General features: G+C 46.5%; 1 protein-coding gene across 2 annotated transcripts in view; it reads left to right on the top strand.

Annotated features, from left to right (window-relative positions):
- AIFM2 (AIF family member 2) overlaps positions 1-27,956 on the top strand; it is a 488,087-nt gene that overhangs the window by 125,491 nt on the left and 334,640 nt on the right. For both annotated transcript variants that reach the window (XM_069610711.1, XM_069610712.1), the window contains one exon: positions 24,219-24,338. In XM_069610711.1, coding sequence (XP_069466812.1) covers positions 24,219-24,338 — 120 coding nt within the window. The remainder of the gene's footprint in view (positions 1-24,218; positions 24,339-27,956) is intronic.

The following is a 27,956-nucleotide window of genomic DNA, read 5'->3' as shown; positions in this document are numbered from 1 at the left end:
GGGTTCTGAGCTGGGCTGCTCTGTGGTAGATTCGTAGGTCTGGGAGGCCGACCCCCCCCTCTATCTTTGGGGAGGGTGAGTGTTTCATAACCTATTCTGGGTCTCTGGCCTTGCCATATGAATTTCGTTATGCGTTTTTTGGCTTCTTTAAGGAGTGCTTCTGGGGCCTCTAAAGGGAGCATCTGAAAAACATACAGGACCCTGGGGAGGAGGATCATCTTTATGGCGTTTATTCTTCCCATCCATGAGATTTGCCCCCTACCCCTTGTCTCCATCTCTTTGAATAATTTGTCAAACAGCGGGGGGTAGTTTGCCTGGCTTAAATCTTTGTGGGGCCGGACGATATTGATCCCCAGGTATTTGATCTCTTCAGTACAAATTTGAAAACCCAGGGGGGACAGCTCCGTCAGGTCCTTGTCTGTATCTGGGGCAAAGGGGAAGATCATTGATTTCCCAATGTTTATCCTGAAGCCTGAGAATTGGCCAAACCGTTCGATAACACGCACGGCAGCCGGGACAGAATTAGTAGGTTCCCTCAGGTGGAGCAGAATGTCATCTGCATAGAGGCCGAGCTTAAAGGTCCGACCTCCAGCGTCAATACCTCGGACCATCGGGGCACATCTGATGTACTCCGCGAGTATTTCCATGGTCATGGCGAACAGGATTGGGGAGAGGGGCAGCCCTGCCTCGTCCCCCTTTGAAGGCTGAATGTTCGCGACAGGCGACCATTTACCATGACTCTAGCTGAGGGGTCTGTATATAGGGCCCTAATGGCTCGTCTGATTCCCTCACCAAAGCCCAGGTTGACAAGGACACCATGTAGAAACTCCCAGTCCACCCTGTCGAATGCTTTTTCGGCGTCGATGGCCACCAAGACAGGGTTGTCTCCCTTCGGGGCTGCTTCCCTCATGAGGTGCAGGGTTTTACGGAGGGTGTCCGCCCCCTGTCTCCCCTGTATGAAGCCCACCTGGTTGGAATGGATGAGTACCGGCATATGTCTGTCTAGTCTCGTGGCTATGATCCTGGTGAACAGTTTAGCGTCCACGTTCAGGAGGGAAATTGGTCTATAAAACCGGCAGTCTGATGGATCTTTGCCCTCCTTCGGAATCACTGTTATCAGTGTTTTGCCAAAAGACGGGGGTGCACTGCCGGTCCTCATGATATTTGTGAATAGGTCCACCAAGAACCCCGCTAGTAGGCCTCCAAAGGCCTTATAAAAGCCTGTGGTGAATCCGTCCTCCCCAGGGGCCCTGCCCAGCTTAAGTCCCGATATTGCCTTGAGTACCTCCTCGTTCGTTATTGGGGTGTTTAAGGCTGATACCTCTGAGGGGTCCATCACAGGCAATGTCACTCCTCCGAGGTATGCTCCCAGTGCCTCCGCCTCCACTTCTCCTTCCCTGCCATAGAGAGTCTCGTAGAACTCTGCAAATTCTTCCACTATACCCTCGGGATCCGTTTTTGCCCCCTCCTCCCTGCTTGAGATCCTTGTCACCCATCTATCTCTCCGTTGGCCGCGGAGTTTGGCCGCCAGCATAGCGTCAGCCTTATCTCCTTTTTCATAATACTTTTGACGCAGGTGTTGGATGCCCGCTACAATTTTCCCCATCTCCAATGCTCTCAGCTCTTGCCTTTTCTCTCTGCATTCCCCAAGTCCATTTCACTCTCTTTGTCACCCTTCCCTTCTGATCCCTCCAGTGCTATTATCTCCGCCCGTAGCCTATGGGCCAGGAGGGTCCTGGTCCTTTTTTGGGAAGCCCTCTCTCTAATCAGGACACCCCTCCAGGTCACCTTTGCTGCCTCCCACACCGTCTCTGTTAACTTCGCTCGTGTTGTTCAGTTCGAAATATTCGTTGATCGCCTTCTCCATCTCCTCCTTAAAAGCCACGTCCCTAAGTAGGAGGTCATTGCATTTCCACAGGGATTCTCTGGGCTTCAGACCCGATACACTAATATCTGCCCAGACCATATCATGGTCCGACCAGCTAACCGGGCGGATGGTGCAGGACTCCACTCGGCTCATGTTCTGGTGCCCCATGAAAAGGTAATCTATTCTCGTTCTGGTACCATGGACCGCTGAGTAGAAAGTGTATCCCTTTCCCTCCGGATGTAATTCCCTCCATGTGTCCACAAGCCCATAGCCCCACATCAGCTCCCGGAATTTTCCCTGGGGTCTACCCCCTCTGCTGCCTAGCGGGATGGCCTCTCCACTATGGTCTAGTTCCCGATTTGCCCACATGTTAAAGTCTCAACCCAGTATAAGGAGCCCCTCTGCCTTGGCCATTATCTCTCTCATTGCCTCTTTGAGAAATTCAGCCTGGCCCACCTTAGGACAATAGATAACTGCTAGGGAGACTCTGGAGTTATGCAGGTTACCCGATATAATCATGGCTCTACCGTCTTCCTTCCCCCACCTGGTTACCTCTGTGAGTCTCTGGTTTCTCTGCAGGATGATCCCGACTCCGCTCCGCTTCGTGGGAGCGGATGCCCAGAAGGTCTGGCTCACCTGCGCTCCTGGGATGGCCCTCTCCTCTCCCATGACCGTTCTAGTTTCCTGGACGAAAAGGACATCTATTTTAGCATTCTTCATTTCCCTCCCCAAGAGGGAGCGCTTTGCTGTGGAGTTCAGACCCTTTACATTGAGTGAACCTATTCTCAGTGACTCAGCCCGGCCCCTATTCTCATTGTCTGCCATTGGATCCTTGCCTTGTGTATAACGTCTTCCCGGATCTATGCATGCTGCCGCCTTCCCATGGGGTTTTGAGACTGTGTGGGTCCCCAAGATCCCCAACCCCAACTCCCTCCTTTCCCTCGTCCCCCCGCCCCCTCTTTATCGCGACGCCTGCCAAAGGGCAAGCCACCAAGGTGAATGCAAGTCCATCCACCGCAGTCCCCTTGTTAAACTTGGCGTCCCCTGCCGAGGTTTGTTTGATTCGATCCCTCGATTTCTCTAAAGGCGAGCCTGTAACCACTTAGTCCCCTTCGGCTTCCGTTGTGGAGGTGTTTAGTTTCTTGAATTTCCTTCTGTCCTTTATCATCTTCTTTGTGGACCAGGGGCCCTCCGGCTCCCTCCTGGCGCTCCGAGGCTCCTGCACCTCCATCTCATTTCCGTCCTCTGGGGTATCCCCTTTGAGTACCTGCAGCACTTGAGATGCCTCCTTGCCGCTGGTCACTCTATAGTCCACTCCTGCACGCTCGAAAGACAAGGCGAATGGGAAGGACCACCTGTATCTTATGTCCTGACTGGCGAGCCACTCGGTGAGTGGCTGGCATTCTCTTCTGCGGGTAAGCGTAAAAGCCGAGAGGTCCTGGTAAATTCTAACTGTCTCCTTCGAACTCGAAGCTCTCCAGCCTTCTCGCTTTCTCGAAGACCTCCATTTTCTCTCTCTAGCGGAGAAAGCGCACAACGATGGACCTTAGGCCGCCCCTCGCTCCACCTCCCCCTCGGTGTGCTCTTTCCAGCTGGACTTCCTTGCCCCCCTCGAGTGTGAAGAGTGGGCTAATGAGGCCTTGAACCTTTCTCCCCACGTCTGTGGCCATCTCACCTCTCTGTTGAGTCACACCCGTGATGCGCAGGTTGTTTCGGCGTTCTCTGTTCTCTAGGTCGTCCATTTTCAGGACTATGTCCTCCTCTCTGATTTCTAGGTCTGTTAGCCTCGCTTCGTATTTCATGTCTAACAGGTCCGTTTGGAGGTGGTTGTTTTCCATTCCCTCCATTTTTACTTCGAGCGTCTCCACTCTCCCCTTGAGATCAACTATCGAGGCTTGTATGTCCATTCGGATCGCCTTTATCTCCTGGTGGATGTCCTTGAGGTCATCCTTCGTTAGCACTGCGGGGGGGGGGAGGGTCGGCACTCGAAGGCATGGTGACTGTGTGGTTCTCCGAGGGGTGCGTTGGACCGGCGGAAGCGTTGGAGGGAGTGGATTGCGCACGTGGGCTGGGTCGGTTCCAGGGCTCTGATCTCTGGGTGCACTTTGGAGTATGGGGGAGGGCGGGGGTGCCCCTCACCCTGCCTTAATGCATTAATGTTCCCTCTGGTCGTCTTGGGCTCTCCCCGCTTCCGTGGTGGCAAGCTCGCATGTGAGGGGGACCCCGGAGATGGCTCAGGTCCTCTCAAGTAGAGCTGAGTTTGTAATTTGTAATTGGGGCCTACTTCCCCAGATGCGTTACGGCATAAATGTTCCAGGGGGCCCCCTGTCCTCCAGGGGGGAAGGTCGGGCCAGCTTTTGTGGAGTGGATTGTACTGGTCCATTCTCGGTGGGCGCTGGAGGGGAGGCGGGGGGGCCAAACACAGTCCGCCGAGTCTCAAGTATCGATTCTCCCCCCGCACTCCTCACCTTCTTTGGGCCGCTGGGGGCCGCCACACGTCCATTGTGGGCTTGGGCCCCGTCACTGGAGACCCCTTTTCGTGTAGGCCTCCGTGCGCAGGGGATGGGTCGGGATGCTCTGGGAGTCCTGATTTGCTGCCGGTGGTGACCTCCCGAGGGGCCGGCACTGGAGCGGTTCTTGGTGGTGGGGGTCCCCCACCAGGACGCCCCACTCGCCCCCGCGCGATGTCCACACACCACCGGGGCAGAGCTCCAGGGCCCGCGCTGCGTCTGCGCACAGTGGGGGGCGTGCTCTGGAGTCCCCCTCTCGGTGTTATGGGCGGGGGGGAGGGGAAGAGCCCCCAAAGCTCCGGTCCCGGACTGCGGGGGCGGAAACCGGCGGCTCCGGGATCCGCGGCGGGTCTGGCTGAAGCCTGGGGCACCGCGAGGCGCCCCGCCCCCAGGGGATCTGCTGCACGGCGTCCGAAAAGGTGTCCTCTGTTGCTCAGCGAACGGGGCCTCAAATCGTGACCAGGCTCTATCAGCTTGCGGAGGAGCGCTCGATTCGTTGGGCCACTGCCGTGGGGGTGCACGTTCACGTCGGGGTTACTCCAAACTCCCGGCCGGGGATTGGCTCAGAGTGCTAGGCCCTGCAATGGTGGAGGAGCGCTGGTCTCGCACATCCAGCATGCTCCGCGCCCCCTGGTGGTCGTTGTTTTACCCTTTGAAAGTAATCAAGGCATGGGTTTTTAGCGCTTGCTGCATTAGCATTCTTCAAGCTAGTTGTGACATGGCAACAAATCTCTAATAAATTGACATCAACATCAGAATAGCCCTTCTACAGTTTGACTTTTATGCTTGCCATATCAGACTTCTGGCAGCAAGCCAGAGTAGGTGCAGGCCATGAGGCCCGAGAACACACCCACTACCAGCCAATCTGAACCACATCTACCATTGCCGCCACCTAACACCTTGAAAGATCCAGTGAACTCCAGGTAGCAAGTGGAGTCAGTTGAGTCTTGGAGTCTATTCTATTGTGCAGTGCTCACAAGAACGTTCTATTGCTTTTGCCTGGAGGTGGAGCAAATCTTTGCTGGTGACCCATAAGACTCGCGGAGCGAACGAGGAGTCAGCGAGACTTGGAGTCTCAGAGGTTGCGGGAGGAATGGAGGAAGCGGTCTCCTTGCAAAGAACGGAAACACGTAATACTTCTCAGACAGCCACGCGTCCCAAGGGGAGACTGCTACAACAACCACAAACACGTTTGCAAGTACGGAGAGGCAAGTTGGGCTCAGCCGCTGTCGGCGAAGCGCATTGGCGGCGTACAACAACTTCAAGTAAGTCCTTGCTTTGCCGCTCATGAAAACAACATTGCTGCCAATGTCCCCATATCGCCCAGCGAGATCACACCATCTGGGCCCGAGATAGGCAGACGCTCCCCTGACTCTTTTGCTCACTTTGACCAGTTTACAAAAGCTCCCCAAAAACACATGTCTTTGGCGAGTCGTGGCGCACCCTCCCACATCGACAGAGCCTGCTTTGATTTGACGCGTATGGAGGGTTGCGCCTGCGACCAGGAAGTCGAGCCCTCTGTGCTTGTTCTGCCTGCTCGACTTCTGGCTGCAGATCCGGCGAGGAAGGCCGCCCCTGCGTTTGAATGTCAGAGCATTCCCCCCGCTGTGCATGCTCACGTGGTGGGCTCTTGAGGTATCGCAGCGTGCCAGATTGTTAAAAAATTACTGTAAAATAAGGGCACCTTCACTACCCCTTTTTTTTTGGTGTCGGAAACACAGGCGCAAATTTGGGAAAACTCGCCGCACCCCCACAAGTTGGGCTGTGAGCCAAACCGACCAACATGAATTAACACCAAAGAGAACTGGTAACGGCCTGTCAAAATGTATGTATCCCCCACAAAATGAGGAGTCTCTGCGGGAGGCTCCCATGGAACGTTCACCAAGTAGGCTGAGTTGCACCGCCGACCCGATGCTAAATCAAGAACGGGGGCAGGATGACGTATTTGTATACATGAGTGAGCCCAAAATCTCGATGAGATGAGTGCAACCATAGCGAAAAGCCCACTCACGATACATGATCTGTGCCCTGATGAATGGCAGAATGCTCAGACCACATGCCAGGAAAGAACCAAGGCTGAGAACCACACATCTATGCATGTTCTAGATTCTGCTCCTCACGGCTCCAGTCTGAACGAAGCTGAAGAGCTGGAATTCCGATCCTCTGCAAAAAAAACAACAAGGAAAAACTTGCTGGAAGTGGTCAATAAACTATTGCAAGACCTAACGAAACTTAACCAATCAAATACTAGCAAAAAACCTGCACATCTAACAGAATCCAACTTGACAGGCTCTGAAATGCATGCTGCGGACAAAACTGCTAAAAACCTTTTGAGCAATAAACGCCAAAGTGGGCCCATCAAACGCTCGACGGCTTGATGATAGTGATTCTACTGGGATTAACTGCTCACAACAAAGAGCTCACAATAAACAGAGCCTACAAACGCAGCATCTCGACATTAACACCTTTGCTTATTGAAAGAAGCGGTGGAAAGGCAGCTACTGTGGTCACGCTGCCACGATCTCGCCATTCCAGTGAATCCTCAACTGATGCCTCGTCCAGTGAATCATCCCTTATGGAAAGAGATTTCCCAAAAATATGGCGCCTACAACACAAGGCTTACCATCGTAGGGCTGGGGCCCATGGTATCTTAGACTCCTAAAAAAAAAAAAAAAAAATCATCCACGACCTGCAACCGATCTTGAAATCGTCCATGTCTATGACGATCTGCCCATTCATTAAAATGTATGAGCAAATGAAAGATAGTGTAAATGATCTAAGCACCCTGGTTGCTCTAATGAACTCAAAGATGGTGAACTTGGAATGTGACAACAATCTTTTTAAACGGATGATTCACAAATCAACAAACAAAATTGACTCCTCACTTGCGGCTTTTGCAGAACAAAAACAGAACAACACTGCCAACAAAAAAAACTGTTGGCAGAGGTAGCCAAGGAAGCACTTGGCTTCCTAAGACCTCACAATTGGAACGCACTGTCCTCTGCCTGTCACTTCAACGCATCTACTGCAAACCCTTCTAGAAAAGCAGACAAGTGTACTTCGACCCAGGAAGTAAATACCGACCAGGATAAATGCGAAGTTATCACTTCTGTACCATACAGACATATGACCAAATTTTCAAAAGTACTGCGGTCTATGCAAGAAATAAACATAAACAAGGATAAACAAGAACTTGGGTGCTTCGCTGAAGCCTTAACAAGCGCACAATCGGTAGACAACAGAGCAAATGTAGATATGCAAACATCTGCTACCTCCGAAGAATGCATATGCTTAAACGATGGCCCCCCGGAGTTGGACCCTGATGCTGGCACAAGGGATGCCGAAAACGTGGAAGTTTTTCCGATATTCAATCGCAACCCCAAAGATGGGGAGAAGCCGCGTGGTGTGAAAGCTGGCCAAGCAAAAAAACAAAAAATGTTAAAGCAAAAAAAGGACGAATAACTCACAGCTCAAGAAAATTCCTTCAAAACATTAAAACAGTTTGCTTTACCTTACAGGAGGAGTTGCCCTCAAGTGAATCCAAAGTTGTTGATCATAAGCCAACTGAAAGTGCTGTCATACCTCCATCTAACAATGAAAATTCGATTAATTTGCTTGACTTTTCAACCTATGAGGATGATGATGTAATCGAGATAATACCAGCTCAAGACACTGCCTGTGCCGCCTGAAGTTACTCCACAGTCAACCTTGAAACACTCATTGGTTCCTGGAGTCGCCAGGCCCCCTCGAGTGTGTTCTTTAGTCATAGTTGCTCCTCCTATGATTGCAAGCATCAAGAATCCTCGAAGACCCTTGTTTACAACAATGAGCCAAAAATGGGAAAGGCTAGCTGAAAAACGTACAGTGGCGAGTGTACCGGAATTGCCGCAGGGACGGAGGCACTCCTCATCCGTCGGGAAACCAAACACTTTCTTACAACAATAACTCGAATTCGAGTCTATGGCAAAGCCTAACACAAAACAAAACTGCTGCGCATCCAGTGCAGCACCTGGTGAGCGATCAAGCTGTGAGAAATCGCGGCAGGCATATCATCACATTGTGCCATTGTAGTGGCCACTAAAAGACTGCTCGCAAAATACTGTTTAGTATTAGAATGTCTTGAACACAGTAGCAACGACTTGGCCCTAAATCGAAAGAATGTGTTGCGCCTGCTCCACTACGTCCTGACTTTGCGGATGATCGAGTCGAATGACATAAAAGTTGTGCATTTCTTCAAAGAAAAAAAAACGACATTGTCAGACTGAATATTGATACAAGAATCGTATGCAGCATCTTATTAGAGGCAGTTCCGGCACTTATCTCCATGGGTTTCAATATACCTGAAACACACTTGCAGAAAGCACCGGAAATGGAAAGTATGGAAAGTTGCAGGAAAGAAGAAATCACGAAGAAGCACAACTCACCAGAAAACACTGAAAAGGACGATTTTCTTAGATTTGAAAATATTTTACGTCATGCGGGCTCTAGAAAGATCAGTGCAGGGGAAGAGGACTGCACGAACGCCACACAATCCAGAGTATCAGTGCCCCACTCAATTGAACAAATCAAAATCACCTTTGCTCAGGATATCACACCTCCTGCGAACGATCTGAATTTGGCAGTCGCTGGTCCTCTTAGTGGGGGTGTCAACGACTGGAATTGGCTTTCGAAAGCCTTAGCAGACCAGAACCAAAGTTAATGCCATGATACAATATCTAAAGCCTACATTACTATTGCCTGCTGGAACACCCGAGGCTTTACACACATGTTGCAGTCAAACTGGCTGGAAGGCATAGGCATAATGTGCGCACAAGAAACCTGGCTGTCTATTTGTCCAACTATAGATGCCTTTGAAGTTGCCTTCAACCCTGCCATTAAAAAAATCTAAGGGCAGACCTATGGATGGTCTCATGACTTTAGTGCGCAAAAGCTCAGGATACAAAATCACAGAAGTTTACAACCCCACGTCTTACATTCAAACAACACAGTTGCAATCTGAAAGTGGCAAAAATCTGAAAAAGGAACATCTCTACATTATTTATTAATATCTACTGGCAACACAAGACCACTGGAGTCGCTCTATTCATTGATCAAATAACGACCATCATAGATCTCATTTATGAAAGGGAAGTGGTCCCAGAAATCTTGCTATGTGGGGACTTAAAAAATAAATTGCCTGGAAGTGAACACAAAAAACCAACACAACATCCTAGCCTATTCTATGGCAGCCTATCAGTGGTCCACAGAGATGGAAAGTCGAAATATTTATTTGCTAAACGGGAACACCATAGGCGACATACCGGCAAGAGTTACTTGGAAGAGACTGGCCCAAGAATCCACGTTAGACTACTATTTCGTCTGAGGCTGCGCACATATATGTTAAGAAGTAACGTGAGGCATATGGTTGAACGTGATCACAACTTGGTAATATTATCCATGGCCGCTACAACGCCTAGCGAGAAGGAGAAATGGACCCATGACCTAGCTGTTGAATCAAGCCGCGTCCGCCTAAGACTTACTGAAGCAGAGACAAAAATGATGAACAACGCCTACCAGAATGCGAACTGTTAACTCTAATATCATCAAATATTGGAGAATTTTAAGGGAAAAAGCCACGTGTTTGATCTTGAGGTCCTTAAAAAAAAAAAAATACGCAAAATGAGAGGCGACATTAGCGCATGTAGCAAAATGTACAACAGTGAAAAGACCATCAGAATCAAAGCCACAAAACAAGGATATAAAAACTGGCTTAAAGTGCATAAAGCCACGATGGTGCAGCGGGATGCAGAAGTAATGTTTTTTAAAATGAAAAATAACACAAGTGAGTTCTGGAGCCTCATTAACGACCTATCTGGCTCCCAAGCAGCCCTGCAATCCAACGTAACCGAAAACGACTGGCTACTGCACTATAAGCAGCTATACACGAAAAAAGGTACTGCTCAAGATCATTTATGTCCCCTACTGGATCACTGGGATTTGACCATTGAAAAAGAGGACATTCTTGACACAATCAACAGAATAAGTAACTCGCGGGCCCCCTGCCCGGATGGTCTCACAAACTTTGCACTTAAAGAAAACCCTCAAGTATGGTCTGATTTTTGCTACACCTTGTTTAAGAAAATCACAAACGAACAGGCAACACTAGCATCATGGAAATGTGCAATCATTGTCCCTATATTTAAAAAGGTCAATAGGTCAAATCCAAAAGACTATCGACCGATTTTCGTTTTTAGATGTCTTGAACAAAATATATGCAACATTACTGAAAATCAAGTTGACAACATGGAGTGAGACTACTAACTGTATTGACCTGAGACAAACTGGCTTTGTTAAGGGAGTAGGCTGCAGTTTGAACCTCCTCATCGTTAACATCTTAAAGATAGAGGCGATAAGAACTGGGAGTAAAATCTATCTTGCAATAATCGATCTGTCACACACGTTTGATTGCATTGATCGTGAACTGCTATGGGCAAAATTGGAAAAGTGGAAGTGTCCTCCGAGTCTCCTGGCAGCCATAAAAGAGCTGCACACTAAGACTGAAATCAGGATCAGACTCGATAGATCTGGTAAACGTTCTGCCCCAATTCAAACGCAGTGTGGCATCGAGCAAGGCTGCCCTCTTGCAGCCATTCTCTTCAGCTTATTCCTTTCCGACATTGACCAAACCACTGACAGCGCAGTATCATTCTCACCCAAAATCAATGGCTCACATATAAGTCACCTGCTCTATGCCGATGACTTAATCTTGCTAGATTTAACACCTGTGGGCCTACAGAGAAAACGAAACGCTTTGGCTCTATATGTCAATGCGAATGGCTTGAGCATTAACACAGCAAAGTCCGAAATATTAGTTCTCAAAGATATGCAAGGACTTAAATGAGTTAAGCGGTCCTCTTTCCACTGGCATATAGACAAAACCCAGCTAAAAACTACAATGCACACGCGGTACCTGGGGATGCAGATCAGTTGCAGCCTAAATGACGGACCCTGGGTCGAAAACATCAAACTGAAATGTCGACAGTTAGCCATTCAGGCTGCAGTGCTAAACAAAAAATATGGGAAATACTCGCTACTCCCTGTCTTGGCCTTCTTCAAACAAAAAGCAACTTCAGCTTTAATTTATGGAGCTGAATGTGCTCTAGGACGCTCCTTCGACGTATGGAATATGCTGGAAAACAACGTCTGGTCCAGAGTGCTGGGTCTATCCAGGGGTACCTCGACAGTGTGTATTCTCTATGAACTCAGCCTGATTTCCATTAATGCGAGAGTATGTTGGAATAGACTTGCTGTCAACCGGAAAATGGCCATGAAGGATATTTGACCACAGTACAAGATCCTTGAAAATCCGGGGCTTGAACAACAAGAACTCTGTACTGGCTCTGTGGGTAGAGCGCTACAAAGCCCTACTTATGGAACTAGACATTAACATTGACACATTGCACAACAATCCTAATCATGTCAAAAAGATGCTATGGAGAAGAGACTGATGTGAGACTAGCGACCGAAGGACGCACACCATCATGGAAAATGTTCCTAGTGAAAAAAAGGCCTAAATAAGATTCATAGTGCCTGGAAACTATTCCCCGATTTGCTTCCAAGGTGACTCTATATGAAGTTCTGGTTAAACGTGTTTAAAACGAAAGAAAGGAAAAACTTGTGGTCTGATGCCAAAACATCCTCCGAGTTATGGAGACTGTGGAATTGCTCTTAAACATTACAGCACCTCACACTATTCTGTGTAGCACTTAGACACGAAAGAATCTCACTTTGGAAAATGTATGATGGAAAGAACAACTACAAGTGCTGAAGAATGGTGGCAGATGATGTTCGATGAGTCTGATCGAAAATTGACCATAGCCTTGGCATTTTTCTTACAAGCGATGGTCACTCGTCTTGAAAGCCACGAGGAAGTCCCTGGTAATCCACAAACAGAGCTGATTAATTCAGACTCTCATGGCCCAGATCTAAGGTGGTTGTTTCTCTAGTGCTATAAAAGGCCTCATAACCCCATAGAAGAGTCGTTTGTGATGCAATGTGGTGGTGATCTCTGAACATGTGTATTCTGAATATGTTGTCTTTCCTCACTTTTTAAAGGCTTGTAATAAACCAATAAAAATAAAATAAAAAAAAATAATAATTCAGTGCAGGTCACTTGGTTTAAGAGGCCGCCAGCCAATCAAGGTCATAACACTTCCCGCTACCAGAAAAAGCCCTTTGCACTCTTGGCAGCAAGGAAGGGTCCATATATATTTTAATTAAACACGTCTTCTGCAATAGAACACATAGAAAATACTGTACAAAAAAAACACCCCGAAGGAGCAACAGAGATGGTGCGACAGATTGAGAAAGGTAGCACTCTGGGCATGGTTCCAGGGCTGGTAGGTAAGTTTCTAGCCACGAAAATAATACGTCATTGTTGAAAACAGGTGTGATCGTGTGCTAACCAGTCTCTAGGTTCCAAGTGGACCGATGGGGCAGTACAGTGTCAACAGTTCCTAGATTAACGTCTTGGTGGGCTGACGGAGTCCGACCCGGTGTCGAACGTTGATTTGAGTGGTTCAAGCTCAGTTCAGGCATGTAAGGTTGTGTAGGCCTAAGCAGCAAGCAGTGTTAAGTAGGGGAAAATGCAGCCCCTCTGTGGGGTAGAAGAAGGGCTCTCACCAATGTAGGTCGGGCGATCACAGGATCGGTTCCCTGTCGGGCCAGGCTGAGTCAGGCTTAAGTCGCTGGGAGGGGTCAATGAGTTATGCTCCAGCGGTTCGAGTTGGCAGGCAATGGTCGTCGAATTGGTGTCCTTGTGGTGTTGACGTGCAAGTCCATGAGGCAGCTGTTCAATGGCTAGCTGGGTTGGGCCACAGTTGTAACCCCTGGTCAGAGTTGGCATGTGAATCGCCAGTGACTCGGCTCGGGTCCCGGCATTGAGCAGTCGATTCGGGCCTAACGAGTGACAGCCTTAGCCAGTGGTTAAGATTAATTCAAAACCTTTCAGCCATCACTTTTGTGGTGACAGGCTTAGCCAGGGCACGATGCAGCATCGAGCTAGTTCGAAGTGTAAGCAAGTACGAATTGGTGGAAGAGCACAAAATCCGGCGCAGCTGCCTTTCAAGGTGCAGTGAACACAGTGCTTTAATACAGGGAGCTTCTGCTGGTTTGGCACCGACTGCTGTGAGGCCACTCGGAGGGACTCGAGGACAGGAGGGTTCAATTGTTTTTTACCATGCCATATTCAGATAGTTTCACGCTATTTCGGAATGGCTTTGGCACCTGTTAGAAGATGACCACACCTCCTGCGGTGTAAGGCGGGCGGTAGCACTCTTGAGATGCGCCAACATGTTACTAATTCAAGCCGAAGGGCTCTGTTCACTCATGTCTGTCATGTTGCCAGGTAAAAATGAAACAGGCAAGCAAATGGGCACAAAGAAACAAGGCGATTTCTTAAATAAACAGTGTCGAACGTAATTCCTTCTAATGACAGCTCATCAAGATGTAGCAAATATGTGATTTTAACATGCACTTCTGGTTACTAAGTCAAACTGAAGTCACAGTTGCATACAATATCCGTGCGCCAGCACACTGTAAAGTAATCATAACCACGCTAAGCATAGTCATGCCCAGCATGCAGATCAACCTTCAGATCCAACAACAGCACCCCTCCAATCCTTCCAACCTCCTCAGAATGGTGGTGCTGGAAACTGGAGGGGAAAATGTCGGCTTTCCACACTACTTTTCTCCCAAGCTCAGAATTAGCTGTTGCAGCCCCAGCAAGTCATCGGGCTAGTGACTGCGTAGCTGCAAGTGAGGGAAGACTCTTGATGAAAGTTCATCTGTTCTGCAGACGGCAACACTAAGCCTCATTACCAAAGATAGTTTGTGCAAATGTGCTGATCTGAAATCACTAAGGGGTCCCTAAATACGTACATAATGGTTTGTACATTGTGTGTTCTTCCAACACTAATTACAGCAGCATAATTCACACACACACCCATTGCCTTGCTTTCCACCCATAACAAATTCTTATAGAAAAATGGTGGTAGTCCCGCAAGATGAGGCTGTGCAGTTTACACTTGCCAGCAGCCAAGGGTAACGCTAAAGAGTGCGTGATTATACTAACCATTAACTTCATGGATCATTAGTAGAGACGCCTTCAACTCCCTGTTTACTCTAGTCGCTCTGCACTTTACCACCAGGAGAGATTAGGCTATTATTGCAAAGTAAGATTATGCGGATGTCACGCAGATTGTTCAGCTTACATTGGTACCATGCAAAAGTTCCAACGTGCCACCTGAGGGTGAAGGAGGGAGGACCAACTCATGTAAGTTAAGATATACCTTCTTATGAGAGCTTCTCTTTTGGAATGCCAACAGGAACTCGCTTTCCTTGAAAGGCTAAATTGTCTGCTACCATTTTTTTAAAATATTCCTCCAGTATCAAGGGAATAGGTGAAAGGTCAGTTGGTGGATTGAAACATCTCGTACAGAATTGGAGCCATGACCATATCCAACTGTCCTTTTTTGTCTCTACTGTCAACATAGTGAATGTCCACTACAGGTGGTAGATATGTTGGTGACATGCCCCTTTGGTTTACTCTATGATGGAAAGTGCTGGATAATGTAAATACACATAGCATATGCCCACTATAACACTATCTGAATGCAGTATGACTTTGTTGTAGTCCCATTTACATCATCAGAAAGGCTTGGTTTCCAATCTGTGGTCCCGGTGGTAGAGCTAAGAGGAAGAAGGCTTTTTTGCTCAGTTGTTGGGGCCTTCAACTCTACCTCCAGGATAGTAGAACCAATTCCAAAGTCAGGCAGAACACCTGCTCTTCATTTTTTTACTTAATTTGCGAAGATGCTGCTTCTGCCGTTGTGTCCAAAACCTCAAGTATGTGGGAATGCTAACCTCTTTATCTTATATTGGGTTTCTTCCGGTTCGCCCTCATACATGATGTGGGTATATACTGGGGAAGACCTCTTCTGGTCACTTCAACTTCAGGGCAGTGCTGAACTGTTTTATATACCGCTGGTCTTCAGAATCCTTGCAATTCATCAAGCTCAGATACAGGAAACCGCTTCCTGGAATCACAGGACTACCAACATACAAATATAAAATATGAGCTCACCACATACTCCTGAGTATTTTTTCATGTTACATTTATTCCATTGGTGTTACTTCTCTCACTCCAGAGGTCACTGTTCCTATTCTTGGCAATTCACGGGTTCTCATAGCTGTTTGACTAGCTCTGGCCTCTTCTTGATGACACTGCACCTCCACATTTGATAATGTTACAGGATATTTATACTCCGCACTATCAACACCGGAGTGGTCCCCCTCACGCTTTGGCGGATCTGAAAAAAGGGGGGGGAAAAAGGGGTACGTTAGTAGGAATAAGTTTAGAGGAAGAGCAAGGGAGCTGTGATGTGCTGTTGGCAGCTTCAGTTCAGTTTACACCGTTCGATGAGCTTTTTGGTGTGGTATCCGGTCGGTATCTGTTGTGTGTTGTTGTGTAAGGCTATGTGTGGTTTGTTTGTTGTTCTAATGGAGTGTGTGGTGGTTGCTGTGGTTTTAGAGGTATGATTGTGTTTAGCTAGAGTTTGAGAGGTGTATGCAGAGGGGTGAGGTTTTAGTAGGGTTGGTTATTAGCATTGTTGTCTGAAGGGACGCACACTCATTTTGTGTGTCTTTCAAGGTTTAGATGAATGTCTTCCTTATAGTGATGTTGTTTCAGCATCACACAAGGCTGTCCCTCACCTCTGTCAATATGCCACGCTAGTCAGTCTCTACAATTCTAGATTTGTTGTTACTCAGGCCAGCCTCTCCATCCAAGTCTGTGTGTGTTAGGGGGAGATGTAGTTTCAAACAGTATTAGTGAGTATTGATAAAGGAATGTAATATCTTCCTCCTTGTCAGGAGTCACAATTATGCATCAGACCCTGACAAGGCATCATCGGTATGGGCAGTGATTCTTTCGCTCAGTCGGCAGCTGGTGGGGTTTGAGCACATGTGCATGCTGTGCAAGTCCTCTGTCCTTAGTCCCAGAATGGGCTTTTTCCCCTTCATGCAAGTTGTGGTCCAGAGTAGGCCTAACATCATCATCATCAATAACTTTATTTGGCCTTCAGGCCATCAAAGTTCATCATAACACAGTAGTCAAGAGCAATAACTAACCTCTCCACAGTATAAGTACATCATATGCGCATCCTAATGCCCTTCTTATGTCTGCAGAAGGTTCACTTCCATAGTGAAACCTGAATCAGCAGGTTGCAAGTTATTAGTCCAATGAAGGTGTCCTGGTCACTGTTACCCAGTGGGACAATGTTAGCACCATAAAAACACAAGGCCGCAGTGACAAGCTTGGGGGTGTACTTCAAAATATCCCCCATGATGCCCTATTATTTCAGTTTCTCTGTTTTAACTGAATTTTGACACCTATCAAAACCCAATATACGGTTTCTCTAGCTTGAGTCTCGAAATTCTATTTGCACACAATCATAAGCACTTTCCCGCTATTGGGTCAACCTGATGCACTTCAAGACCTTTTCCCGTGTTACAAACAGGCTGCCCTGCTCTGCCTGCAACCAGTAGGTACACCTGTTCATAAGGGCCTCCATGGATTCTCTAGAATGACGAGGCAATTGTGGTACCCTATGTAAGTCAACTGTCCTTCACCTGCCAAGTTCTTGTTTGCTGCCATCCCTGACAGTGCGATTCAGTGACCGAGTCCGTTCCACTAGGGAATTTGTCCATGGTGGGATTTGGTCTTGGACCGATGCTACAATTATTGTTTGATATGGATTGTGGTGGGATAACATTCTGAGTGCTTAGTGGGGAAACCCGCTCTCTTTGGGTCTGGAAAGCCAAGTGTACGTTGTCAGTCTGGGCACTTTTTACCTTTTTGGCTTTCACTACAATCTCTGATAGGACCCAAGCTAGCAGGGCTGAAATGTATTTCTTTGGGGGGAGGTAACATGAAGGACAAGTGGTTAAGTCTCAAATTGCTTTGTGTCCCCAATTATGCCCTCCTTCAAGCTGTATATCTTCCACAGAGTCTCTCCCCTCCAACTCTCTTCCACCAACAGTTGGATAAGATTTTTAATTGAGCCAATTTAAGCACAACAAGATTACACTTGCATATATGGCCCCCCGAAACCTTAGTGCAATCACTTCCTGGGTTAATTGAAAGTACAGGCCCGGGGGAGGGTGGAGGGACTGGGCAGATGGTACAATGAGAGGGAGCCAGTGATGAGGTTAGACTCTAATTGATCCACTTGCAAGGGAACATGCCCAGAGTTATTAGATGGCTTGCACAGACCCTTCTCCTTGCCCTCCCTTACCTTGGGCTCACAGAACTGGATAGTGCCCTGCCTGGATTTGGTTTTAGAGTCCATAGACAATAAAATGTGCTCCCCTCCTCACCATTTACAGCGGTCCCTGTGGCATCAAAAATGATAGTGTCAGGATTAGTGAGTGAGTGCTGGTTAAAGGTCAGTCCAATAGATGCACGGATGTCCTCGGAGTGGGCTGTAGCAAATGAGCTGGTCGAGGTGAATAGTGGGGGGGCCATTTGCCTGGGTTGGATTTCCATGGCCGCTGACGACTAGCATCCCTCCATAGCCCGGAGAATACGGTCACTATCACATTGGCCCCCAAGCACTATAAGCTTTACAGAAGCCTCAGGGGCCTCAACGACCTCATTATCCCAGGCAGCTAACCACAGACTTCCATTTCCTTGTTGCTAGAGTCTCTATCATGAATCAGGTTCTGGCCCTCAACGGAATATACTCCGTGACTTTGCTCCCCCCCCACCCCCCCCCCAGGGTACCATGCTTACTGGAATGTTCATGTTCCCAAAAATTGGTGGATTTCACTGATCAGTACATGGGCCACACCCGCAGCTCCTTGGGAGACGTTGGGCATATTCCCCCACATCTGATAATGGGCGAGGCAATTTTCTCTCCACAGTCAGTAATTTCCATTTTGGCGAGGGCAAGAGGCATTGTGGGCAATCTTGGCATTATAAAAATTGGAAGTAGAATTACAAGTACGGCAGCAGGCAAAGCTATTAGACTTCAAGTAAGCATTTGGGCATTATCTCTATCATTATAGTCTCACTGTTTTGGAGGTCCTTCAAGTCATGTTATGTTAAGTTGCCAAGGGCAGTGTGCAGGCGTCTGAACGTGCTTGCATGTAAGTTGTCAGAAAACGAGCAAAGATAAACCTCTCCCTGCCGCGCACCGCTCGCCACTTCTCGCGGACGCCTTTGTCCAAAAAGGGAATGCTGAATATTCTGCACTTTGCACCCCTTGGTTTGTGATGTAAGATGATTTGTTTGACCTTATAAACTCTAAAGTTTTATTGATTGATCCAGGTGCGGGGGAGAAGACACTGCCCTGGCAAATGGACAGGAAATATACATGTGATTTGGTGAGTTCCCAAGATGGGGAACTCCCATCCCTTTCATGTAGAATAAACCCTTTGCTCCTGGAATCACCTAGAAGTTATACCCCTTCACTCCTGTAAATTGGATAGAGTCCATTTGGTGTTTCCCAATGAGCACTGAGCACCTTGAAGTTCAATAAAGTACTTTTTATTATTAAACCATCGGTATTCAGGTCAAATGTGAAATTATTCACATTGATTTATAACTTAATTGTTCACAATGATTCCAAATTATATCAAAAGGTGTCCCTTGGTTTTCACGTGTTTTCGGCCCCTGGCCATTTTCAAAACCTGGACATTAAATAATACATTCCCATTGGTTTCTTAATACACTTCATTTTAGGCAAAGTTCAGATCACAGGTTATTCCCTGGTTGGTCGGTTTCCTGGAGATAGTCTCCCTCTCGAACACCAGGGAACCTGTCATCGGAACTTTGCCTAAAATGAAGTGTATTAAGAAACCAATGGGAATGTATTATTTAATATCTAGGTTTTGAAAATGGCCAGGGGCCGAAACACAAGTAAACCAAGGGACACCTTTTGATTTAATTTGGAATCATTGTGAATAATCGTTTAATAATTATATATATAATTTGTCAATTTCTTCATAATGGTATAGTACAGAATAGCTGTTAAGTGTTTTATGTAGACACTCTTAATGATACATTCACCAATATTGTTTTGTACAAAAAGATATTTAAAATGTTCAAAATATATCCAGCCCAAAGTGTTTCGAGAGAAATTCTCTTCATCAGGGGAATTGTTCTTAAAATCTGTCCAGAAATAATCCAGAGAGATGATTTTGTAAATACTTATGCATCTCTTGACTAGTATACGGTGTAGCAACGTATTATTTATTACATGTAAAGCAAGTCATTTTTTCACCTTTTGGTTTCCGTTTTCTTCTGAGTTACACAGTCGTGTAGATTAATCATATATTCTTTTATACAACTGTCCTTCCTACTGTAAATATGATGACCAAAAATCAGAGTAGTAAACACACTAATGGTGACGCTGATATGTGTGACCTATAATAGTTTCTTATATCCTTCTATCTCACCTGCCTCTTGAATGTATTGGTGTTCTAGCTTTTCGTATAATGTTTGCAGGCGCCTCTTATAAAAACAGATTCTATTCCAAGTAATCTATACAATATTTGAGACTTGGTCTAAGATTCTGTGACCAATCGTAACATGGACTCACCTCACTGTGAGTATTCCACAACAGATGATCCACTTCATGGTTCCTTTATGGATCCTTGCATAATGTCATTCTTCAGTTATATAAATGAGCAGACCTTAGTCTTTTTAATCACTTTGCCATATCATATTTATATTCTTTCTACAGTATTCACAATAGGTTGAACTCCCAAAATCTATAAACGTGAATTGTTGAAAAAAGAGCTGTCCACTCACCTCGCGATGAGGTTGATCTGTGGCTATCTAATGATATCTAAAAGGAGATACACTCTGTATTAGAAGAAGGTATCATTCAGTATTTCATTTCCCCTTTTTGTGAGAGACCAGATGCCCAGCCAGGTTTGAGGCTGGTTGCAGATATTTCTGCAATCCCATTAATGGCATCTTGGTCTTAAACATGTTCATGATGTAACCATCCCTTGGCTAGGGAAGTATCATTGTTTGATTGTCTCCTCCGCTCTCTCCCTTGTTGGTCCACCTCACTCTTCATCCTGCATCTAGATGGGTGGACGCAGTTGCATTTTTAATTTTGTTTTTATTGTCTGAAAAAAGACATGGGTAAGCTGGATGGAAAGGTCTACTATGTAGGATGGGATGTTCCCTTCTGCCGTCGTTAGTTTATTGGAGTTCATTTTGCTGCAACCTCTGGCACTTAGGATACCCTAGTCTTCACTTGCTCAGGTTACAAATCTTAGAGATTGAGACCTTAAATTGTAGGATGGGGTCCCTCTTTACTGGACTAGGCAGGATGGCTGCTATGGCATCTGTCGTGTCCTTCATCCCAATGTATAGTTGGTTGGCAGGGTGTTATGTGGATTAGTTATAGTTAATTTGGGATAATCTATTAACCCCTATGTGGCCTCTGCATGCAGTTTCGATTTACGCTTCCTTTGGATACTGCTTGGTACATCCTCACGTAAATAAGGACTTTAACATGGAAGACGCACGAGGAGATATTGTCCCAATTATTTAACGTAATCTTCATTACTCCTATTCCAGGTATTTCTCGTCGTAGTCATCATTACCTCCCACCCAGCTCCAACAAACGTAGCTTGTCTACAAACTTAAGTTACATGTGGAGGGATGGAGGATTATAGCTCGGAAGGGGATAAGGGCCAACATTTTAAATAATAATAATTCTTTTTTTTTGTACAGCATTTTAATCTAAAGGGCTTTACATAGGACATGTTTACATACATTCCAATTATTACCCAATCGAAATTGGTACCCATTTATCGACCTCGGAAGGATGAAAGGCTAAATTGGCCTTGCTGGGATTTGAACCTGCCACCTGCAGATCAAACACAGATCACAGCAACGAGTGTTTAACGAGCGTTTAAAGATGGAAGAGAGACTGGACTCCAGTTTCTTTAGTCTGTCTTCTGTCATAGGTTGGAATCGGTAGTAGGTAGAGTCTCTGTGGAGGCGAATTCCCCTTGTAAGTACTGTGAAGAGGAAGATCTGGACTCGCAGTAATGAAGATTACCTGTAAGTAATCGGACATTATTAGCGTCACAAACAAAAGTACGGGTCCCTTTACAAATCAAGATCCTACACGTCAGGGCAACATGCTCTGCAAGACAAGTCTTTTAAAGGTAGGGCCAGTGATGTATTTTGGATTGGAAAACAGGGCACGTTTAAATTGGGGAATAATTATCAGCAACCCAGCACACAACTAAGTTATGACACAGCCACATTCCTCTGTGCAGTCTTGGGACATTTGTGCGGCATAGCTCACTTGTAGTATTTTTATTAAGGGAGGTTGGAATGCTTTGTACCAGAATGTATTTTCAGCTGTTTTTTGGTTACATGGTTTATACAGGAAAGGGGCATATTTTGAGTTTTTCACGTTTAGCAGTTTTTCTAAATTATTATTTTCTTTTTTAAATAAAGGCTATATTTTCCAAATACACTCTTGTGCATAAGGTATACATAGACTCCGACCTAAGGCGCTAGTACTGAGGAGCGGCTCTGAAATATAGAGGAATCATTTCTGTATAAAGTAAAGGGAAGTGAATGGTGAGGGAGAAATGTTTAGTTTGGATAGGCATTTAATTCTGCCTCCTCTCACATAACTTGTAGTAAGTACCTGAGCTAATCACGTTTACTCAGACTAGCCAAGCTTGACGCCAGTTCATCCCTGAAAAGGAAAACACATCCAAATGCAAGCCATGGTAGGGGAACTGAGATGGGACAGATTAGCTACTGTTCGGTTACCCAGCCTTAGTTATCACCCTTGTCCCCTCTTCTCATAGATTTTGCCCAGGGCTGGCTTAAGGCATGGGCCACATGGGCAGTTGCACAGGGCGCTAAACTAATCGTACAGTGCCATAGCCTCTGCTACATCAGCATAGTGGGGCCTTTAAAAAAGCTCCTTTGTGCTGGCGGGGCAGTGGCTGTGGGGCACTGTGTAAAATAAAAGGCTGGCCCATACTGGCACGGCAGCGGTGCCCTATGTAAGTGAAAAGCTCCCCCCTCGTAGGGCTTCGCTGCTGCCCCAGAATAGAGGGGCAGTTTTTCTGTTACAAAGGGTGCCACTTCCACGCCAGCTCGGAGGAGCCTTGAAAGGGCTCCCCCGAGCTGGCGTGGTGGCCGCGCCCCGCTCCTGTGTTGGAAAGGGGAAGCTTTCACTGAATTAGGGTGGATTGTCTAACAAGTGAGGCCTAAAGCTAATCTAGTTGGGCCCACCGCAGTGAAATTAGTATCTGTAAATGCCCAGACAGTGCTGCTGAGTGGGAATTTACAGATTTTGGGTGGGCCTTGCCCGCTCAGCCCCTACCCTGTCTACGCCTCTGGCCACTGCCCTAAAACAAAATACTCTGGGCTCCCCCTCCTTATTGGTGGAGGAAGAGGGTGGCCAAACATGATATTTTGCATAAAAGCAAAGGGCACACAAAATTCTCTTTGCTTTTAGGCAAAATGCATTTATAAAATTTAAAACTGTGGGCATTCTTGTTAAGAATGCCCACAATTTTACATTTGAAACACGTCTATGATAGTGATTCTGCACGAAATCCATTTGAGCGAGTAATGGAAGTTGGACTCTGCTGCTGTTTTCATTGGTCACAGGACTCACCTTAACAAAAAAAAGCCTGTAAATTGCAAGACATGTATACCAAGTTGGACATCTTTTGAACAGAATGTGAGGCTGGCTGTTTCTACATTCACTCTCCGGCCAAGTCTTTTGAAGCAGATCTGAGTGTCCTGGGTCAGCCCTAGTCTTTAGGACAGAAAAGGTCCCAGTATTGCCGGCAGCTTTTCTTTTACATTGGGAGCTGGCCTGCCCTGTGGAGCCGTGAAGAGCTTACCCGACCTGCCGGGCGGTGGAGCCAGACCCAAATTATTTTGGGGTGTGAGGGGTGGCTGGATGCTCATTCAACATCACTGGGTAAATTGATATCACCCTGGGCTGGCTTTTGTCCTATGCTACTGTATGTTTGCTGCTGCTATGCTAATTAATGTTTAAATGCAAATAGGTCTGCTCTCCCAAGTGAAAAATCTGAGCCCACCTTGTTCATCAGAGCCCAGGACTTGACACTCGGACTTCAAGGCGGAGTGCTGCCATCTTTCTGCAACCTCCTCAAAGTGGAAGGTTTAAGCCCTTCCAAGCCAGGGGCGGTCACCACCCTATTTAAGTAAAAAGCTGCCAGAGCTAAGACCCACCCTGATTTTTCGCCTTCTCTGGACAGACAGATATTGCACTTGTATTTCAGCACCACGCCTGCCAAGCCCTTTAGTGTTATAGAGAACCGAAGCCAATCCTTTACCACTAAGAATTAAACAAACGCGCGGTGGAGAGTTTCACCTTTTTGCAAGCTGCAGTAGTCGGCTGTGCTGAGAAAAAGAGAATGCATCAAAGCACCCTTACCAGCAAGGCGGACACGCTGTGGTGCACCTCACAGACTTACAGGAAAAGCCAGTTCCTAATAACTATTTTGTAAACTGACCGTTTTTTTAAAGCGAGCTTCACGGAGCAACGCAGTAGTTGCCATTCCTTGAGCAACACATTATTTTTCTGTTTTACATGTACATGTTTGCAGTAATCATCTGACTCTTGTCACGTAGCCGACTTATTCCTTTTTCTAATGAACTTTGCGTTGCTGGCCTGTAGGGCAAATAATGAGATGACCAGGCGATCGTGTTCTCGTTAAGTTTTGGGTTAATTGCGTGCCCTCCTAACACTGGGGCTTTTTCTTCTCCTTAGGAACTTCATTTCTCGCACCTTATCTTGGCTACTGGGAGTGACGGGCCCTTCCCGGGCAAGTTTAACAAGCAGGTTACCATGGAATCCGCCATCCAGACCTACGAGGACCTCGTGAAAGAGGTGAGTCAGCTGAAGTTGAGAGGGCCGTTACCAAAATGCTACTGCAACTGGGTGGCTGCCTGCCTTCTATTGCATTATCCGTTGTTTTTGCCCATTCAGTGAGAAAGAGCTGTTCAACATTTAAACTGTAGTTGTGTATATGAAAGAAAAACATAGCGGTAATAGCCACGGGTGCCGACTTTTGATTTTCAGTACGGTGGTGAGTTTTGCATATACTAAATCCTTAACCGCAATACCATATAAAAGTATCAAGATTTACACCAACACGTTGTAAACACCTTAAAGTTGTTGGTTAAAACCTCTGATTCTATTGTAAGGTGTCTAAAGGAACATAACATAGAAACATTTCATTCTTCCTGTGTAAATTGGACGAAACTACCTCTGCACCAGAGGCATTTTAACAATTGGACAAGTGACAAAGCCTCCTCCTCTGCTGCTCTTCCTCCCACCTCAAAGACAAACAGCCAGGTAAGCACATGCCCTCCCAGTGAAGTCTTATCTTTTTAAAATATCACCATTTACAAAAATAACCAGGCTTCCTGACACTACCTCTTCTTCGTATGCCTCAAACCCGAGGTGCCCAGGACCCTTGGCCTGATTAGTGTAACAGCAGAAAACTTGCTTGACCCCAGCTTACACACAGGCATACCGGAATGCACCTGGCGCCTAAGGGAATGGGGACTGTGAGGTATTATCCCCCAACGCAAACTCACTGCAGCACTGGGAGGGAATAGAACCCGTAAGCGATACGTAGATGAAGTATGACAGGCTCCCAGCCCAAAAAGATTTCTCTTATCCTACCTCAATAGTGAACACCAAATGGAGGCGAAACTCACACCAGCTCTGGTGCACTTTCTCCTGACGAGCGTTATGTCGGGCGGATGGTTAGCAGGCGAGAGCCGGCAGTGGTGGTGGTGGTGAGGGGAACAAATAAACCCAACCACTTTGCCCTATTTCTTTGCCATAGGAATCCCTATCCCCAGCTACAGAGGGAGGTTGGGTTGACCCAGAATGGGGAGGGCCTGCGCAACACGCGAGACTGGAGAACAGCCGGTCAAGGTGCCCGCCTCTCAGCTCCCTCATACGCGCGCTATCTCTGGCTTGGAGCAGTTCCCTCTTATCATTGCATGGACACACCCACCTGCCTCGCCCACTGCAAGGGGACTTCATGGTCCAAAGAGGTAAAAGTACCTCAGAACAAACTTCTGCGCCCCACGCTGGTGGGAGATTCCACTGCCCACCATTTCACAACAACGGGGTGAAAGAACCATACAGGAGGGGGAAAATGACAAATGGCATATAAACCTATGTATATAATGTAGGTACACACATGGACAGAAATTAAACACACTCTTTCACGAAATACACATTAAATTTGACCTGGTAATAACGAAGAAATTATTCACCCACACAATTTTTAGTTTTTTTTTCCTTTCTTTCTGCTACTACCATGTATGTTACACAGCAGACAACTGACAAGGACAGCACAGGTTTTATTTGCATGTTGAGGTCTCTTATATCAGATTAAACATCCCAATCTTTTTTATTTTTGTTTAAAACCCATTAATTTATATCCAGGGTTACACTTGGATATTAAAATTGAAAATATTGAGAAGGGACAAGGAGGGGCCGAGGGGTGGGGTGGTCAACCAGACAACTCACTGAAAGTTGGTTGAGATGCTGTTTTATCTCTATGTAACTATGAGACTGCGTGCTTGCTCTCCTCTTGATATGAATTGTTGATGAGTTGGCCTATTTTAACTTGTTTTATCGGTTTAGGTATTTTATGGATGAATTTGCGGAAAAGGATTAATGTACTAGTTTTTTAACATTTGTCATTGTAAATGGATTTTATGTGTTCGTTTTAATATGTACACTTTTTTTTACTTTATGGTTTTACACCAAATAAAGTCTCAAAAGCAGACGGTGAGGGTTGCACTCCCTTTGTCTAGCATGAAAAGCTAGAAGACATTCATAAAATATTTACAGCCCAAAGTCAAGCAGCAAAACAAGAACAGCCAGTCTGGCAACAGTGAACCATGAAAATTGAGATCATAGCGCAGAAAACGTTAAAATGGTGTGGCATGACATGAGGTTTTTTTGTAAATGCGAGTAGCGAAGTCATCAGCATGTGGCAGAGTATTCATATTGTGTAATGTTTCAAGACTCTAAATGCAGAGCCCACCGGTCCCAGCGCTGTGCTAATAAAACCGTGTAAGACTCAGCGAGGCCAACCCTTCTGTTAGTGCTGCATGTCCACTGTAGCAAACCCACTGATCTTCTAAATCATTCAGATCCTACAACCGTTATGGTGAAGATATCACTAAACAACCTTTAGGATCATAACACAATAAATACCAGACCAAACTGTCTAATCAGCCAAAAGAAGGTAAAAAAAGCCAACCTGACCATGTACTGGGGTGAACACAACAATCACTATCTAATATCAATACACTGTCACTGGCATCTTTCTGCACTAGGCACTAGAAAGAACACATACAAATTAGACCATTCTTAAAATAAGTGGAAAATCCAGAAATTACCACTTAATCCCATACCTGCTACAGTAAAGCTTGAGGTGAGACCGCTCTCTGTGTCTACAGCAAGTAAAACACAGTCGCCCAGTGCATGGGCCGACATTTTAAACTATATAAAAGAAAGGAAAACACTGGGTCACTGAATATACTGGTGACCAGATCTAGTCTCAACTTGCTCACACTGTTGCTACTCCATTTACCTGAAAACACATGCTGTAGGCGCCGCGCTCATTCAATCTATTGAATAAACCTGAGCGGGTTCTTGTCTGTATCCTTATTCGCATCCGTGTGTCATTTGACTATCCATTTGATTTGGGCATCATCTGCGCCCCTCCTGCAGAACACTGTGTGCAGGAGGAGGCAGATGCTGAATTTCGGCACCACTACCCACGGAACTCTTGCTCCTGTTAAGATGGCCGCTCCGCTTTAGCTGTACCATCAAGGAGACTGGTTGCCGGCTTGCAACAACGCTCTACCACGCCTGGAGGCTCTGTGTCACCAGACACCTCTCATTGGGCAGACCGTGCTTGAAAACACCTCCCAGTTCCAAGCCAGAAGGCTTGCCGGTGTCCCCTTTTCACAGCCCTCCTCATAAGGCTTGAATCCTGTCTGGGCATGTCTGGGCCTGTACGGGTCTCTCCGGTAGCCCGGCGCATATCCTTGCTGCATAGATCTTCAATGACTGATCTGCTTCTTATCTTGTTTGTGTCGCTGCTGGGTCACATTGCTGTGGGCGCTTAAGGTAAGATGGCTTGATTCCCCCCCTCCCTCCTACTCACTACCCATCACAGCTTTTTTCATGTCAGACTCTACGTACTGCTTCATATCACTGACATTGTATCTTGGCATAGCAAACGCCCTGCACTCCGACTACTACCAAGCTTCAGTCTCTTCCTCAACTCTTTTATCTTATGAGTGCCATGATCACCTGGTTTAGTCTATTCTTATTGTAAGCGATGTATTCCCTTCCCTGGAGTGTGACTGCTCTCCATTTCCCTGATAGCCCCTTGGTTTACTTCACCCTTCCTGCTGCTCTTCTCCCTCCTTCCCCTCCCATACCTTTGTCTAGGCGTTCCCATGT

This window comes from Ambystoma mexicanum, chromosome 8, assembly GCF_040938575.1.
Source record: "Ambystoma mexicanum isolate Mex_15411 chromosome 8, UKY_AmexF1_1, whole genome shotgun sequence".
NCBI classification, from domain to species: domain Eukaryota; kingdom Metazoa; phylum Chordata; class Amphibia; order Caudata; family Ambystomatidae; genus Ambystoma; species Ambystoma mexicanum.
This window is presented reverse-complemented; position numbering and strand designations above follow the sequence as displayed.